At 39.7% G+C, this 15,537-nt stretch overlaps 1 protein-coding gene across 13 annotated transcripts in view; it reads left to right on the forward strand.

Moving 5' to 3' along the window:
- Window positions 1-15,537, forward strand: part of LOC126354835 (formin-like protein) — a 406,363-nt gene that overhangs the window by 366,429 nt on the left and 24,397 nt on the right. For all 13 annotated transcript variants that reach the window (XM_050004794.1, XM_050004791.1, XM_050004789.1 and 10 more), the window contains 5 exons: window positions 5,408-5,618; window positions 6,784-6,911; window positions 9,523-9,687; window positions 10,121-10,400; window positions 14,410-14,681. In XM_050004794.1, coding sequence (XP_049860751.1) covers window positions 5,408-5,618; window positions 6,784-6,911; window positions 9,523-9,687; window positions 10,121-10,400; window positions 14,410-14,681 — 1,056 coding nt within the window. The remainder of the gene's footprint in view (window positions 1-5,407; window positions 5,619-6,783; window positions 6,912-9,522; window positions 9,688-10,120; window positions 10,401-14,409; window positions 14,682-15,537) is intronic.

Below are 15,537 nucleotides of genomic sequence, written 5' to 3' on the forward strand. Positions count from 1 at the left end.
TTCCCTCTCCTTCCCTCTTTCCTGACGAAGCAACTGCCAGTTGCGAAAGCTCGTAATTCTGTGTGTGTGTTTGTGTGTTTTGTTCATGTGCCTGTCTGCCGGCGCTTTCCCGCTTGGTAAGTCTTGGAATCTTTGTTTTTAATATATTTTTCCCATGTGGAAGTTTCTTTCTGTATATATATATATATATATATATATATATATATAGAGTGTGTGTGTGTGTGTGTGTGTGTGTGTGTGTACACCTATCTTTTTTTCCCCTAAGGGAAGTCTTTCCGCTCCCGGGATTGGAATGACTCCTTACCCTCTCCCTTAAAACCTACATCTTTTCGTCTTTCCCTCTCCTTCCTGAAGAAGCAACCATCGGTTGCGAAAGCTAGTAATTCTGTGTGTGTGTTTGTGTGTTTTGTTCATTGTGCCTGTCTGCCGGCACTTTCCCGCTAGGTAAGTCTGTCCCAGGCAACTGAAACCACACTGCGAGCAGTGGCACCAGTGCATGATGGAAGTGATGACTGGGTGGGAGTAAGGAGAAGGCTGGTACAGTGAAGGGGAGGGATAGTGTGGTGGGTGGTGGACAGTGAAGTGCTGCAGATCAGACAGGAGCAAGGGAGAGGTGGTGAGGGAGGGGGGGAAGTAGCAGGAAAGGAGAGAAGTAAAAAGATTAGGTGTGGTAGTGGAATGATGGCTGTGTAGTGCTGAAATGGGAACAGGGCAGGAGCTGGATGGGTGAAGACAGTGACTAGTGAAGGTTGAGGCCAGGAGGGTTACCAGAACACAGGATGTATTGCAGGGGAATTTCCCACCTGCGCAAATCAGAAAAGCTGTGGTGGTGGGAAGGATCCATATGGCACAAGCTTTGAAGCAGTCATTGAAATCAAGGATATCATGTTTGGCAGCATGTTAAGCCACAGGGTGGTCCATGTGTTTCATGGCCACAGTTCGTTGCTGTTCATGCGGCCATACAGCTTCTTGTTTGTCATGCCTACATAAAATGCAGCAAAAGTGGTTGCAGCGTAGCTTGTAGACCACATGACTGGCTTCACAGGTAGCCCTGCCTTTGATGGGATAGGTGATGTGACGGTGGTGGTGGTGATGGTGGTGGGACATATGGGACGGGTTTTGCATATAGGTCTATTAGAGGAGTGTGAGGCATGAGATAAGAGATTGAGAGCAGGGGTTGTGTAAGGATGGACGAGTATATTGTGTAGGTTCAGTGCATGGTGGAATACCACTGTGGGAGGGGTGGGAAGGATGGTGGGCAGGACATTTCTCATTTCAGAGCACAAAGAGAAGTAATTGAAACCCTGACAGAGAATGTAATTCAGTTGCTCCATTCCTGGGTGGTACTGAGTTAAGAGGGGAGTGCTCCTCTGTGGCTGGACTGTGGATGAGGTTCAGGAGATTCGTTTTTGTACAACTTTGGGAGGATAATTATGGTCAGTGAAGGCTTTAGTGGGACCCTCAGTATATTTAGAGAGGGACTGCTCATCACTGCAGATGCAATGACCACAGATGGCTAGGCTGTACGGAAGGGACTTCTTGGTATGGAATGGGTGACAGATTTCAAGGTGGAGGTATTGTTGGTGGTTAGTAGGTTTGTAGTGGACGGAGGTACTAATGTAGCTATCTTCGAGGTGGATATCAATGTCTAGGAAGGTGGCTTGTTGGTTTGAGTAGGACCAGGCGAAGCAAATGGGGAAGAAGTTGTTGAGGTTCTGGAGGAATCTGGATAGGGTGTCCTCACCTTTGATCCATATAGCAAAGATGTCGTCAGTGAATATGAACCATGTGAGGGGTTTAGGATTCCTTTAGATGACCCATGAATAGATTGGCATAGGATGGTGCCATGCAGGTGCCTGTAGCCATACTTTAGATTTATTTTTAGGTAATGCCTTCAAAGGAGAAGTAATTGTGGTGATGGTATAGTTGGTCATGGCCACTAGGAAGGAGCTTGTTGGTTTGGAATCTGTCGGGCGTTGGGAAAGGAAGTTTTCAATAGCGGTAAGGCCATGGGCATTAGGTTGCATCAGTAGTGTTGACCAGGGTACTGTATGGTAAAGGGACAGGAACTGTGGAGAGTCAGTGTAGGAAATGATTATTATCTTTTATGTGGGAGGGTAGGCCCCGGGTAATAGGTTGAAGAAGGTGTTGGTCTGAGAGCAGAGGTTCTCTCAGTGGGGTGCAGTAACAAGCCACAATGGGGCATCCTGGGTGGTTAGGTTTATGGACTTTAGTAAGCATGTAGAAGGTGGGAATTGCGGGGAATGTTAGGGATGAGTAGAGAGTAGCACTCTGAGGAGAGGTTCTGGGATGGGATTTGACGAGTGACCGGAGATCCTGCTGGATTAGTGGAATGGGGTCACTGTGGCAACTTTTGTAGGTGGAAGTATCTGAAAGCTGGCGGAGTCCTTCTGCCATGTAATCCTTGTGGTTCAAAACAACAGTGGTGCAGCCTTTATTCGCAGGTAGGATTATAACGTTGGGATGAGTTTTTAGGTGGTGGACTGTGGTTCTTTCTGCAGATGTAAGGTTAGTTTGCTTGTTGAGGCATTTGGGGTATGATTGTGAGGCAAGGTTTGAGGTTAAGAAGTTCTGGAAAGTTAACAGGGGGTGGTTTAGTGGCAGTAGGGGTGGATCACGGTTGGATGGAGGAATGAAGTGAGTTAGACAAGGTTCAGTATTGGTCTTTGATTGAGTCTGATTGGTAGCGTTGGTGGCAAAAAGGTATTTCCATTGTAGGGACCGGGAGAAGGAAAGAAGGTCTTCAACAAGTCCTGCATGATTGAATTTGGGAGTAGGTCGAAACATGAGTAAAATTGGGGAAGAACTCTGATTCATTTAGAATTATCCGAGAAAGACACAACAAATCGATAAAAAATGTGCACCAGTTCTTTCGTTACACCAAATTAAGCTATTTTTGTACAAAATGTACTCTATCCTACTTGTAGTGTTACCCAGGAACGATGATATGGACATAGTAGAATTATGTTCCCATCGGGTGCTCCATCAGTTGAGTCCCCTTGCCTCACAATTTGGGGTGCTTAATTAATGAAATTAGCGATGTAACAGTTGTTCAGAATTATCCCCATTTGCTTCAGAGCATGAAGTCAATTGTCGTCAAAAGTTGTCCACAGTTCCGAGGAGCACATCCTTCAAATGAGCTGCTACATATTGTTTCGGGTCGTGGGCTGTCTTCATAAACAATAACCTCACAAGGAAAAAATCAGGAGATGTTAGGTCTGGTGAACGTGGAGGCCACTGAATTGGTCCGTCACATCCTATCCTCCGACCAGGGTACTGTAAATTTGAAACGTTTCGCACATTTAGCATAATGGGGAGCTGCTCTGTCCTGTTGGAACCGCATTGGTTGCCTAGTTTCTAACCCAACATGTTCCATTAGCTCCAACAAATCATTGCAAAGAAGTTGTAAGAAACATTCTCCAGTAACATTTTGGTCAAAAAAATATGGTCCTATCAAGTAACGGTTTAAAATTCCACACCAGACCATTAACAACCATTTGTGTTGTTGCGTTGTTTGTCAACGAGTCTGTGCCAGTGTGGATCGATAGGGGTCCAATAATGACAATCATGATGATTTAATGCTCCATTGTTTTTGAATGTAGCTTCATGGGTGCAACATAACGTACCTTAAAAAAAGTTTAATTTGGCATGCTGAAAGAATTTGTGCACATTTTGTATCAATTTGATGTGTCCTTTTCGGATCATTCTTCCCCAATTTTTTCTCGATTTCAGTGCCTCTGTCAATGGATTAAAAAAATGTTACAGACAAAACTTCATTACTTCTTAATGGAGAATCTGAATCTGCAATAAACAATGGGGGTTTCTATTTAAGATTTATAAGTTGCCCCACTCAAGGGGGTGGGGGTGTGGGGGGGTCATGTATAGTGTCATTTGAAGGGCTTATTTCAATAGTGGTAAAAGTCCATTTTTGTTCATTCTGAGATACAGAGTCCTAAAGTTAAATGAGCACTGAAAAATCTACAGTTGAGATACCAGAAATATTCAAGTATATATACTTGAGTATTTGATGTCCTCCTTTGAGATTAGGAACTTGTCTTACCCACTATTTTTACCCGATCTATAGTTTTCAAGATAATCTCATCCGAAACTTCAGATGGACCACCCTGTGTATTCGTGGGTAGCAGGACTGAGGGTGGATAAATGTGAAGAAGGGGATGGCTGGTTTTACATTCCATCCTGGATTTTTCAGTGTGAGTGAGGATCACACAAGCCAGCAACTTTTCAGTTACGTTTGGGAGCAACTCTGATGGTCAGTACAAAGATTCAGTTATAATATTGTATACCTATTCTTGATACTGAGTTCTCCCACACAATCACACACACGCCTTCAGTTCCACTGGGTTTGAGTTTCTTAACTACAAATACTCCACTGGTATTATCCATAGTACTGAGTGAAAGTATTGTAGAAATCCCATCTGGCAGATCACAAACTTGAGAGAGGTCTTAAGAGCAAAGCAGACAAAACTAAGCAATTTGGTTAGCTTAACTACATGATGGTTTCATCTCAGTTTATTGTCCATATGGATTCCTTCTCATATGGAGCATTATCCTATACAGTATGTATCGATCGATATATGTTTCTGATAACTGTAAATCAATATTATTTGTTTGGAACTCCATGCCATGAGTCTTTCTGATATTAAGGGTGAAGCTGTTAGCTCTGAAACAATGGTAAGAATTTTTTTATATTTCTCCTGACTAGTCTGGTTGTGTTTGAGACTCTTATCAGTGTAGGTATGTCACCAGCTAACATCATGAGAAAATCCTAGATATATCATTTGTGCACGTAAATAACAGAAGCAAAGCTAATTACCAAACCTTGCAGGGCACTGTTAATCTTACACCTGTGGTATCATTTGGTAATGCTTTCTTCTGTATTCTGTTGTTAAAATATGGCTCCAGCCAAGCAAGGGGATTGTCTTTAATTCCATGCCATTTTAATACCTTAACAGAAACTGATGATTTACACAATCTAAGGCCTTGGCAAGGTCATATAAAATGCTGATAAGATATTTTTTTAATGTTTAGTTTCACTGGAACGGAATTCGCGAAATTATATATTACTTTCTCATTATAGTATACTTCCCAGATGTCATGTTAGCAGTTGTTAAGCTCTTTGCCTCCAAAATGTGGTTCATGCCAATCAAAATAGTGCTGTGCAGCAGCATTACATTCACATTTGAGGAAAATGTATTTGCTGTTAGTTAAACTGCATTTCATTTCGTACCAGAATGGCATGCTAGATGCTCTGCCATTTTGCAGTATTTGTGAATAACATTTATTTGATTGATGATGTTGGTGGCTGGAAATCTCCGAGCAGCAGGATTGTTACCTTCCATGGTTAGCACTTTCTTGCTTTTTCTAGGTTAGAGGTACCATTTTCAATGAACTGGACGATGACAGACTTCATAGTGTGATTGATTTTGCTGACTTTGAGGAGAGATTTAAGATTGGCATGGGAGGAGCACTTACAAATGGAGATTCGGATGTTGATGGACTGACGAATTTCCCTAGCAAGAGATTCAAACGTGCAGAGAATGTGTCACTCTTGGAACATACCAGGTTGCGTAATATTGGTAAGTACAGTTTTAGTATTTTGGAACATTAGTATTTTGACCCAAAATATGGTTCTTCCAAAACATAGAGATAAACTTCAAAAGGAAGCAGCTGGAAAGATTTAATGTTCATAGATCTACCAAATTTTAAAGGAATTGAAATACTTTGGCTCTGAATATTATATATCAGAGAGGAGTGATAAGTACTGCATTGCTGATGTAACCAATCTTCTGTTATTGGCTGTTAGTTAGTTAAAAGTAGTTCTTACATCCTATCCTCTACCTGCTGTTTTCCGGATACACGCTCCTTGGCTATAAGCTTCTTTTCATTCCTTCCCAGCATTTTCCATTAAAGGATTTTAATGATCAAAGTGTCATTTAATGGGTGTAAATGAGTTCAACAAGTGAAGACAGCATTCACCAGCATCATGTGATTGAGGAGTCAATACCAAGTGATATATTTAACATCTGTTAGTAAAAAATGGTTACCTTGATTTAGAAAATTTGCTTGTTGTGATGAAAAAGTAGCTTTTCCAAAACTGTTTTCATTGAATTTCATCCAATCCAGATGGGACAGTCCTACAGTTTTGTCAGTTAGCTCTCTTCATAAGGTGACATTTGGACCATGGGAAATTTTGACAATCATTTTTTGGAGTTCAAAGTAGGTGAGAGTGAATAATTGCTTCAATGTTGCACTTAACATGGGCATTTTCTCTTCCAATACTAGTCATATGTATTTTCAATAAATTAACACATGGTCTACTATTTACTTTATAAAAACGTAATTTTCAGTATTTGATTTCAGCCAAATATTTCTCATCATTATGCTAATAGTAGTTATTAGCACTTTACTTTAACAGTATTTGTGTAGTGACACTTTCGGAAAGCAGTCAGCTGGAAATCTCCGGTGAATGAAGAGAAGAGCAACTCTACTTAATCCGTTTTGATATTTAATCTTTCATAGATGGGAGATGACTATACTCATCCTCTGGGTGTGTGGGGGTGGGGTGGAGGTGGGTGTGTGGGGTTGTGTGGTGGATGTTCATGTGCTGTGGGCCGCCTCCTACTGTCCTTTGCTATTTAAGTCTTAGTACTTAGTATTTACTTTAAATGTAGTCGCCCCCCTCCCCCATTTTTAAAAGCATTTGTCATGCTGAAAGATAGTAATGGTTTTTACTATTTTCAGCAATATCAAGAAGAAAGATGGAAATGCCAGTGGAAAAAGTAATAGCAGCTGTTAATGCTCTGGATTTGAAGCAGTTATCATTGGAAAATGTGGAGATTTTGCAGAGGATGGTGCCTACGGACCAAGAGGTAAAGTATTAGTACTGCTTTTCTGATTGTTGGCAGACATTATCTGACTAGATATTCCATCAATAGCTACCTGGTATTTGTAAGCATTTGCATCTACACCTATCCTCTGCAAATCACTGTGTAGTGAATATCAAAGTGTAATTCCCATTGTACAACATATTAATGTTTCTTCATGTTCTGTTGATACAAGAAGAGCAGGAAAAATGACTAATTAAATGCCTCTGGGAAAATCTGTGATCAGACCATGCAGTTGTGAGGGTTGTTTCAAAAATAAGGTTCCCACATTTTTTTTTAGAGACAAGGAATTTTGTATTCGGAAAAATGATAACACCATTGGGAATGTTGCTCTTTAAACTATTTTTCCACATTGTCCCCATTTTTTCTATGCATTTTTTCTCTAGAGTAATCCACTTTTGCATTCCCACCTCAAAGATGTCCGCCGCCAACCCGTTTAGAAACTTGGAAACTTCTTCTTGCAACTCCTCATCCGTCTGGAATCGTAGACCGCCTAGGTGCTCCTTCAATTTTAGAAACAGATGGAAATCACTGGGTGCCAAATCGGGACTGTAAGGGGGGTGGTCAATGACATCCCAACCAAATTTGTCGATTAACTCCTTTGTTTGTTGCGACACATGTGGACGGGCATTGTCGTGGTGCAACCTTACGCCTTTGCTGAGTTTTCCCTTACGGTGATTTTGGATTGCCCTTCTGAGCTTTTTCAAGGTCTCGCAATAACGTGTCGGGTTTATGGTGGTTCCTTTAGGCATAAAATCAATGAGCAGTACACAACATGCGATTGTTGTTTTTGTCTCCGGAGTAATGTAATGGCACCATGATTCATCCCCCATAACAATGGGATCAAGGAAGTCTTCCTTATTATCATCACATTCACTCCAGAACATCGGAGCGCAGTCGACATGCTGCTGTTTGTGGACTTCTGAAAGCATGTGCGGCACCCAGTGCCCACACACCTTGTGGTAGCCTAGCTTTTCATTCAATATCCTGTTGATTGAAGCTTCAGGAGCCTCAGGAATTTGAGCAGCCAGTTGCCAGATGGTGATTCGCTGATCTTCGAACAGGATTTGCTCAACTTTTGCCACAACTTTGTCAGAGATCGATGGCCTCCCGCTTCGTCATTCATTGTGAACGTCTATATGTTCGTTGGCAAACTCCTTACACCACACCATTTGTGGATGTATTGAATGCTTACACACATTTCCTCATACACTTCATTCAATTGCCGATGAATTTCTACAGGTGGTAACTTTCTTGCGTGTAAAAAGCAGATGACCACACGAATTTCACACCTGGCAGTGACGGCGATGATGGGCTCCATTGCTTATAGCTGTCAGGCCGGTACTGACCATTGCAGAGCCACGTTCGTTGTTGGAATCGGTGGTGGGGGATCCGGCAAACATGGTGTTGCCAGATTTTGCGTTGCATCATGCATGGTAAGGGTACAGAGTTGGGAACATTACTTTTGAAACAACACTCTTACGTCAAGGCCAATAACATGTTATAACAGTACTGCTCAAGAAGGAAATATTTTATTGAAGTTGGTGTTAAGTGTACATGAAAATATTTCTTAATGTTAGCAGAGGAGATGTGTGCAGAACACATCAAAACTGGACTACCTTCTGATGTGATTCACTCAATAACATGGTTTCCTTACTATGTTTTAACATTAAATTTGCCTCTGCTGGCAGGAAAGTTACTATAAAAATAGTTTTCACTTAAATGATTTGAATAGGCTAATGTACATTCAGTTGTCTGAGTATTACAGAATTAGTCAACATTGGTGAATTCTGTGTGCACTAAGTGTTCTATGTATGCACTGAGTTGTCTAACTTTACTAACTTAACATTTCCACAGTAAATGTTTTTTATTAAAAAGGTGAAAGTTACTAAAAAATAATATTCTAATTCTGGTTGTGTGTGTGTTTTTATGTGTTTGTGTGTGTTTTTATGTGTTTGTGTGTGTTTTTATGTGTTTGTGTGTGTTTTTATGTGTTTGTGTGTGTTTTTATGTGTTTGTGTGTGTTTTTATGTGTTTGTGTGTGTTTTTATGTGTTTGTGTGTGTTTTTATGTGTTTGTGTGTGTTTTTATGTGTGTGTGTGTGTGTTTTTATGTGTGTGTGTGTGTGTTTTTATGTGTGTGTGTGTGTTTTTATGTGTGTGTGTGTGTGTTTTTATGTGTGTGTGTGTGTTTTTATGTGTGTGTGTGTGTGTTTGTGTGTGTTTTTGTGTGTGTGTGTTTTTGTGTGTGTGTGTGTGTGTGTGTGTGTGTGTGTGTGTGTGTGTGTTTTTGTGTGTGTGTTTTTGTGTGTGTGTTTTTGTGTGTGTGTTTGTGTGTGTGTGTTTTTGTGTGTGTGTGTTTTTGTGTGTGTGTGTTTTTGTGTGTGTGTGTTTTTGTGTGTGTGTGTTTTTGTGTGTGTGTGTTTTTGTGTGTGTGTGTTTTTGTGTGTGTGTGTTTTTGTGTGTGTGTGTTTTTGTGTGTGTGTGTTTTTGTGTGTGTGTGTTTTTGTGTGTGTGTGTTTTTGTGTGTGCGCACATGTACTTAATGCAGTATTTACTGATGATATTTTGCTAATATTTTGTTGTTGATCTCACAGACGAAGGCCTACAGAGAATATGTGGGCTCGAAGAAAAATGTAAATTTGTTGACAGAGGAAGACAAATTTCTGCTGCAACTTGGAAAGGTTGAAAGGATATCTGCTAAATTAGCCATTATGAGCTACATAGGAAATTTCTTCGACAACATACACCTCATAACACCAGTAAGTTATTCTAAAATGTGAAATTGCTGTGTTTTATGGTTAGTTATTCTTTCTCATTATCAATGACAGAATAAAATAGTTGTCCAGAATTAAACACCATCAAAAGTCGCACAATTGATGGCTTTAAAATCTTTTTAATTCCTGTCTCTTTCCCACTAACAGATGAATATTTGGGCACATTTCATACTTAAATGATGATGTAAGCTATTATTCTTATATGTAAAAAAAAAAAAAAATAAAAAATAAAAAAAATTGAAGATTTTAAGATATCATTTATCTTTATTGCAATATAAATATATTGAATGCCTGTTCCTTATAATAATGGAACATTCTTGAAGTTCCAGACTCTGTGTTTCTGTAATTGTTGCCATTCTGGCAGTTTACAATCACACGCTCCTGTGTCATAATGTACTTTTCTGTGGTCTGCTTTCAGCAAATACATGCCGTTATATCTGCATCAAGTTCTGTTAAAAGCTCACGGAAACTGAAGAGGGTGCTTGAGGTTGTGTTGGCATTTGGTAATTATCTCAACAGCAGTCGGCGAGGACCAGCTTATGGTTTCAAACTCCAAAGTCTCGACACGTTATTAGATACAAAATCAACAGACAAACGCATGTGCCTCCTTCATTATATAGCCGACACAATTAGGCACCGCATGCCTGAACTGTTGGGATTTGACTCTGAGCTGTTGCATATTGACAAGGCTGCAGTTGGTATGTTGTTACAGTAAACATTTTGCTGAATTTTTATATTTTAGTTATTAAGTAAAATGAGTGAGTGAGTGAGTGAGTGAGTGAGTGAGTGAGTGAGTAAGAGATATATTTATTGCTGGACTATTATGTAGCACATGCCCATCAGCAGTGTCAGTATTACCGAACACAAACTGTGTTTCAAAAGAGCTTTGTCTCTGGTGTATAGTGCTTCGTATCACTTGATGTGACCGCTACTTTTTCACATAACTAGCTTTTTACTCGTGATTTAACTTAAGTGTGTGTCATGCAGTAGGGGTACCCGAAAGAAACGATACTTATTTTTTTAACTTATTTATTCACAGTTTAAGCACAAGTCTTCAATCCCCTTAAAAGTACTCTCCACTTGTACTAATAAATTTGTCTAATATTTTATTCCATGTTTCAAAACATTCTTTAAATTCATCATTTGTGATGCTTTTTCTTCATCTCGGCAACATCTGCAAAACACTTTCCTTTCATGTCCACTTTGTGAGGGGGGGGGGAGTAGGTAGCGGGTGAGTGCAGCCAGCGAGGAACAAGAGTCGTGCCATTTTTGGTCAAGAATTGTTGTACAGCCAGGATTGTGTGAGCAGCAGCAGTGCCGTGATGGAAAAACAGTCACTAGACTGCCACAAATCAGGCCTCTTCCGCCACACACTGTTGTGCAATTGAACTTCCAAGTAGGAAGCCTGGTTAACTGTCTAAACCCTTGGAACTAAGTCTGAATGGACGATTTTTCTTAAATTGAAGAAAGAAAAAAAAAAAGCATTGATTTAATGTTTGATTTCACGTGATATACTTTGCTGCACTGAACTGAGTCACTCCCAACAGCTCCACTGTTTTTTTGGTGGTCTGTTCTCATTCTTCATTGGTGACTGCAGGAATATTTTCAACATTTTCATGTGTTTGGGTTGTGGAAGGAAACCAGAGTAAGGGTCATCATCAGTTGACATTTCAACATTTTGTAAATGGGGAAACCACACAGCACTTGAATTTTCCCTGTAGATCTTCTTCATACACCGTTCTTAACATTCTGAGAACTTCTGTTTGACTCTTTCCAAGTAAAAAGCTGAATTTTACTGCCACTTGCTGTTCAAGCCATTGCAAAAATGTCTACAACAGAAAACAGTTGCTACTATAAACTTTGCCAAAACTTTTCCTAATCAATGGCACTTGAATTTCTGACGGTAATGCTCACTCTGTGCGATTCTAGCAGCAAAGAACAGTGCTACAAAAGCTTTCCCAAAAAATTAATTCAGTTTCTTTTGGGCACCGCCTCATACGTTGCATACATGTCTGATTCCCTGCTATTTTGTACGATACAACTCTAAGAGGATTAATTTTTTGGGAAAGCTTTTGTAGCACTGTTTTTTTGCTGCTAGAATCACACAGAGTGAGCATTCCAGTCAGAAATTCAAGTGCCATTGATTAGGAAAAGTTTTGGCAAAGTTTATAGTAGCAACTGTTTTCTATTATAGACATTTTTGCAATGGCTTCAACAGCGTGTGGCAGTAAAATTCAGCTTTTTACTTGGGAAGAGTCAAACAGACTTACCTTAGGGGAGAAAAAAGGATAGGTGTATGGGCATGCGCACAAACACGCGCCCACACGCGAGCGAGTATACACCTATCCTTTCTTTTTTTCCCCCCTAAGGTAAGTCGTTCCGCTCCCGGGATTGGAATGACTCCTTACCCTCTCCCTTAAAACCCACATCCTTTCATCTTTCCTTTTCCTTCCCTCTTTCCTGACGAAGCAGCCGCCAGTTGCGAAAGCTCGTAATTTTGTTTGTTTGTGTGTGTGTTTGTGTGTGTGTGTGTGTGTGTGTGTGTGTGTGTGTGTGTGCGTGTGTGTGCGTGTGTGCGTTATTTTATTGTGCCTGTCTACTGGCGCTTTCCCGCTTGGTAAGTCTTGGAATCTTTGTTTTTAATATATTTTTCCCATGTGGAAGTTTCTTTTTATTTTATTTGTTCTTTTACTTGGTTGACAAGACTTGTCATTATCATTCCGTTGCATTTCATCTTGTATGTGTAGCTAGTTTTCTTGTGGTAATGATGGGTGTGGAAATGCTGGTCGGATGCAGATGGTGTGTCTCTTGTCGCATAAGCTTCTTGGGGTCTCCAGCTGCTCTCTGGGCAGAGCAACTCACCCATCTTCATCCTTTTATCCCTATCTCACTTCTCCTTCAGATTTCTGTCGCTTTGTTTTCTTGATTCTCTGATACAGTAGAGTCCATTGGGATTTGTCTTTCGTCTCTTTCCTCTTTAGGGACTATTCCCAGCGTCACGCACAGAGGATTAAGGGAGCAATGACATCATAGTTCGGTCCCTTTAACCTCATCAGTGCATCCGTACCCATCTCCCAGATAAACTTCAATTTGTTTGCAGCAAAGTGTTTTTATCATTTACATTAAAGCAGTAATTTTATACTGTCATTTTGAATAAGCAGATGTCATCAAATTCCTTGATAATTGTTAACATATTTATCTACAACCATTAATACAAAATATATACAGCTTAGAATTCTTTCAAGGAATATAGACATTTATTTACAAGAAAAGATATTAATTTTGTTTAAAGTAAATCATCAGTTTGTACTCGTACAGGTTCTGCCAATTTGTTGTACCACATTCAGCCACCGATATGTGAAATATTTATTTTTGGTAAGAGCATCACAACAGGTCTCCCTGTATCCCAGATCATGTCAGCCTGACAGTTCTCTTTTGTCGCACCAGTAAACTGTTAAAGTTCACATCAGTGCACACTCTGATAGCTCTTTTCCATCAGCAATAGTAGTTATATAGGAGTTAAAAGGTTGCGCAATATAATTTACATACTTGAGAAAAAGAAATGGTGCAAGTATTAACCCGTGCAGCACACCATGCATTATTATTTGTCATAGATTGTAATGTTGATTTTTCTCTCCCCATTTCGATAGTTTGTTTGTGCACTGTTTACTGCTCCATAGGTACGCAGATAGGGAGTTCAAGAGATGGTGTACATTTTATTGCATACTCTGTTTCTCCAAGAGAAGTGTGTGGTTGAACAGATCAGAAGCTTTTGTGAGATCAAAAAATATGTCCGCAGTATTCTTATATTCATCTACATAGCTACAGACTTGTCCAAAAATTCTGCGACAGCTGTTGTTGTGCTGCAATTGTTTCAAAATCTATGTTGCACTTCTGATAGGAGATTGTTTTTAAGAAAAGATGCAGTAAGCTGAGCCAGCTTAACTGACCAAAAAATTTTTAGTAAATGTATTAACCCCTGATATTGGTCTGTAGTTTCATGTTTCCTCCTTTGATCATTTTTTTATGTATTTGTCTGACAGTGGTGATTTTCAGTGCATTGGAAAACATACATTCTGTGATACTAAAATTGGTGAGATATGTAATTAGTTTAACCACAAAATTTTGTGAAGATTTTTAAGTAACTGTGCTGGAAAGACCATCCCAATCACTTCAGTATTTGTGTTTAGCTGTACAGTTATGTTGCTTTTCATATGTTTTTACTTCCTCAAATTGAAAGCCCTTTGTGTTGGGGTAACAGTGTACTGACTTGTTTAATTGATCTGTCTGGAACAATGGTACCAGTTTAAGAAATAAAAAGCTTGTTAAGAATGTTACAAACGGTGTATTGGTCGCTGTGTGTGTGTGTGTGTGTGTGTGTGTGTCTGTGTGTGTGTGTGTGTGTGTGTGTGTGTGTGTGTGTGTGTGTTTTTTTTCTGTAATTATTTTAATCTTGTCCTCATGAGATCCCTATGTGAGTGATAAGTGTTGTTACTATGCTGTTGATTCACTATTGACTTGTTTTCTGAGATATAGTTTTGATTTAAAACTGTGCTTGGCACTGGTTAATTTTCTTTCAAAATGTGCAGACCAAACAATTCGCACAGTATGTAGATGTTACGGATATTCTGTCTGAATGTAACTAATCTAGAATCTAGCTGGTAGTTTTTATTTTATGTTTTCTTTTTTTTGTTTGTTTGTTAATAGTATCTCTTGAAAACATTGCAACTGATGTCCAAGAACTGGAGAAAGGAATGGAAATAGTTCGTAAAGAGGCTGAAGTCAGAGGAAAACAGCAGAGTGTAATTCTCAGAGACTTCTTAGCAAATTCAGAAGAGAAACTGCGCAGGCTGCGTGCGGATGCGCGCAGTGCTCAAGAAACTTTTAGAGAATGCGTGGAGTATTTTGCAGAATCACCTCGCACAACAGATGCAAACACCTTCTTCTCCTTGCTTGTCAGGTTCACACGTGCTTTCAAGGTAATATATGTTTTTCTTGTTTTAAGTTAGCATAACTTAATTTAGTACTTCAATTCTACTCGAGAGGCAGTGCATGCTGGAGTCCAGTTTTAATCTCAAATATCAAATGTTGTTTCCTGTAACACTACAGTGACGCAACTTTCTTGCACGGAAGTTGCATGTATCAAATCCTTTTCAGGCAGGAACAGTAGGTAACTACTGAATTCTGTATAGCAAATGAGGGGCTTAAGCAAATTCCTCATGTTCCCTTTTTTTGCTCCATGGCATGAATAACTGTGAATATATTCAGTACATTAAAAGGCAGAATTGTAGGCCTGTACTTACCTTCATGAAACAAAATGTTTAATACTGCCTACAGGCAACTGTAAAAGTAGTTTTCAGAACTATTATTTTTTTTCCTTGGGAGAAGAGGAGGATAGGTAGGGGAAGATCACAAAGGAAGGGCGGGAGGGTAGAAAAAACACTGTTTTCCGGGGTAAGCTGCTGCATTGCAGTTTGAGGGACGTTTGTAGTCCACAAGAGTTAAGTGGGAAAGAAAAATATTCCTGAGAGTTGAACTCAGCACAGTGCTTATGCAGTAAGTCACTTTCAACAATGAATTTATATTCCAATGTGAAAAATTAATGGGAATATTAATGGAGAATGAAGTAGCATGCAAGTGGTAAGGCGAAACACACTATACAGGGAGGCAGGCATCAGGAAGAAGTCTGGGTGTTTATTGACCCCCTAAAAAGTAAGTTCGATGTGCTGTCTTTCACTGAAACTGAAGCCGAGCCAGCGACATTAATTTCAACTTTGGGGAAACCTGCTGTGTCCAGTATTGAGAGGATGCAAGTACCCTTTTGGGTATCTGTAG

Source organism: Schistocerca gregaria, chromosome 3 (assembly GCF_023897955.1).
Source record: "Schistocerca gregaria isolate iqSchGreg1 chromosome 3, iqSchGreg1.2, whole genome shotgun sequence".
In the NCBI taxonomy this organism is placed as follows: Eukaryota; Metazoa; Arthropoda; class Insecta; order Orthoptera; family Acrididae; genus Schistocerca; species Schistocerca gregaria.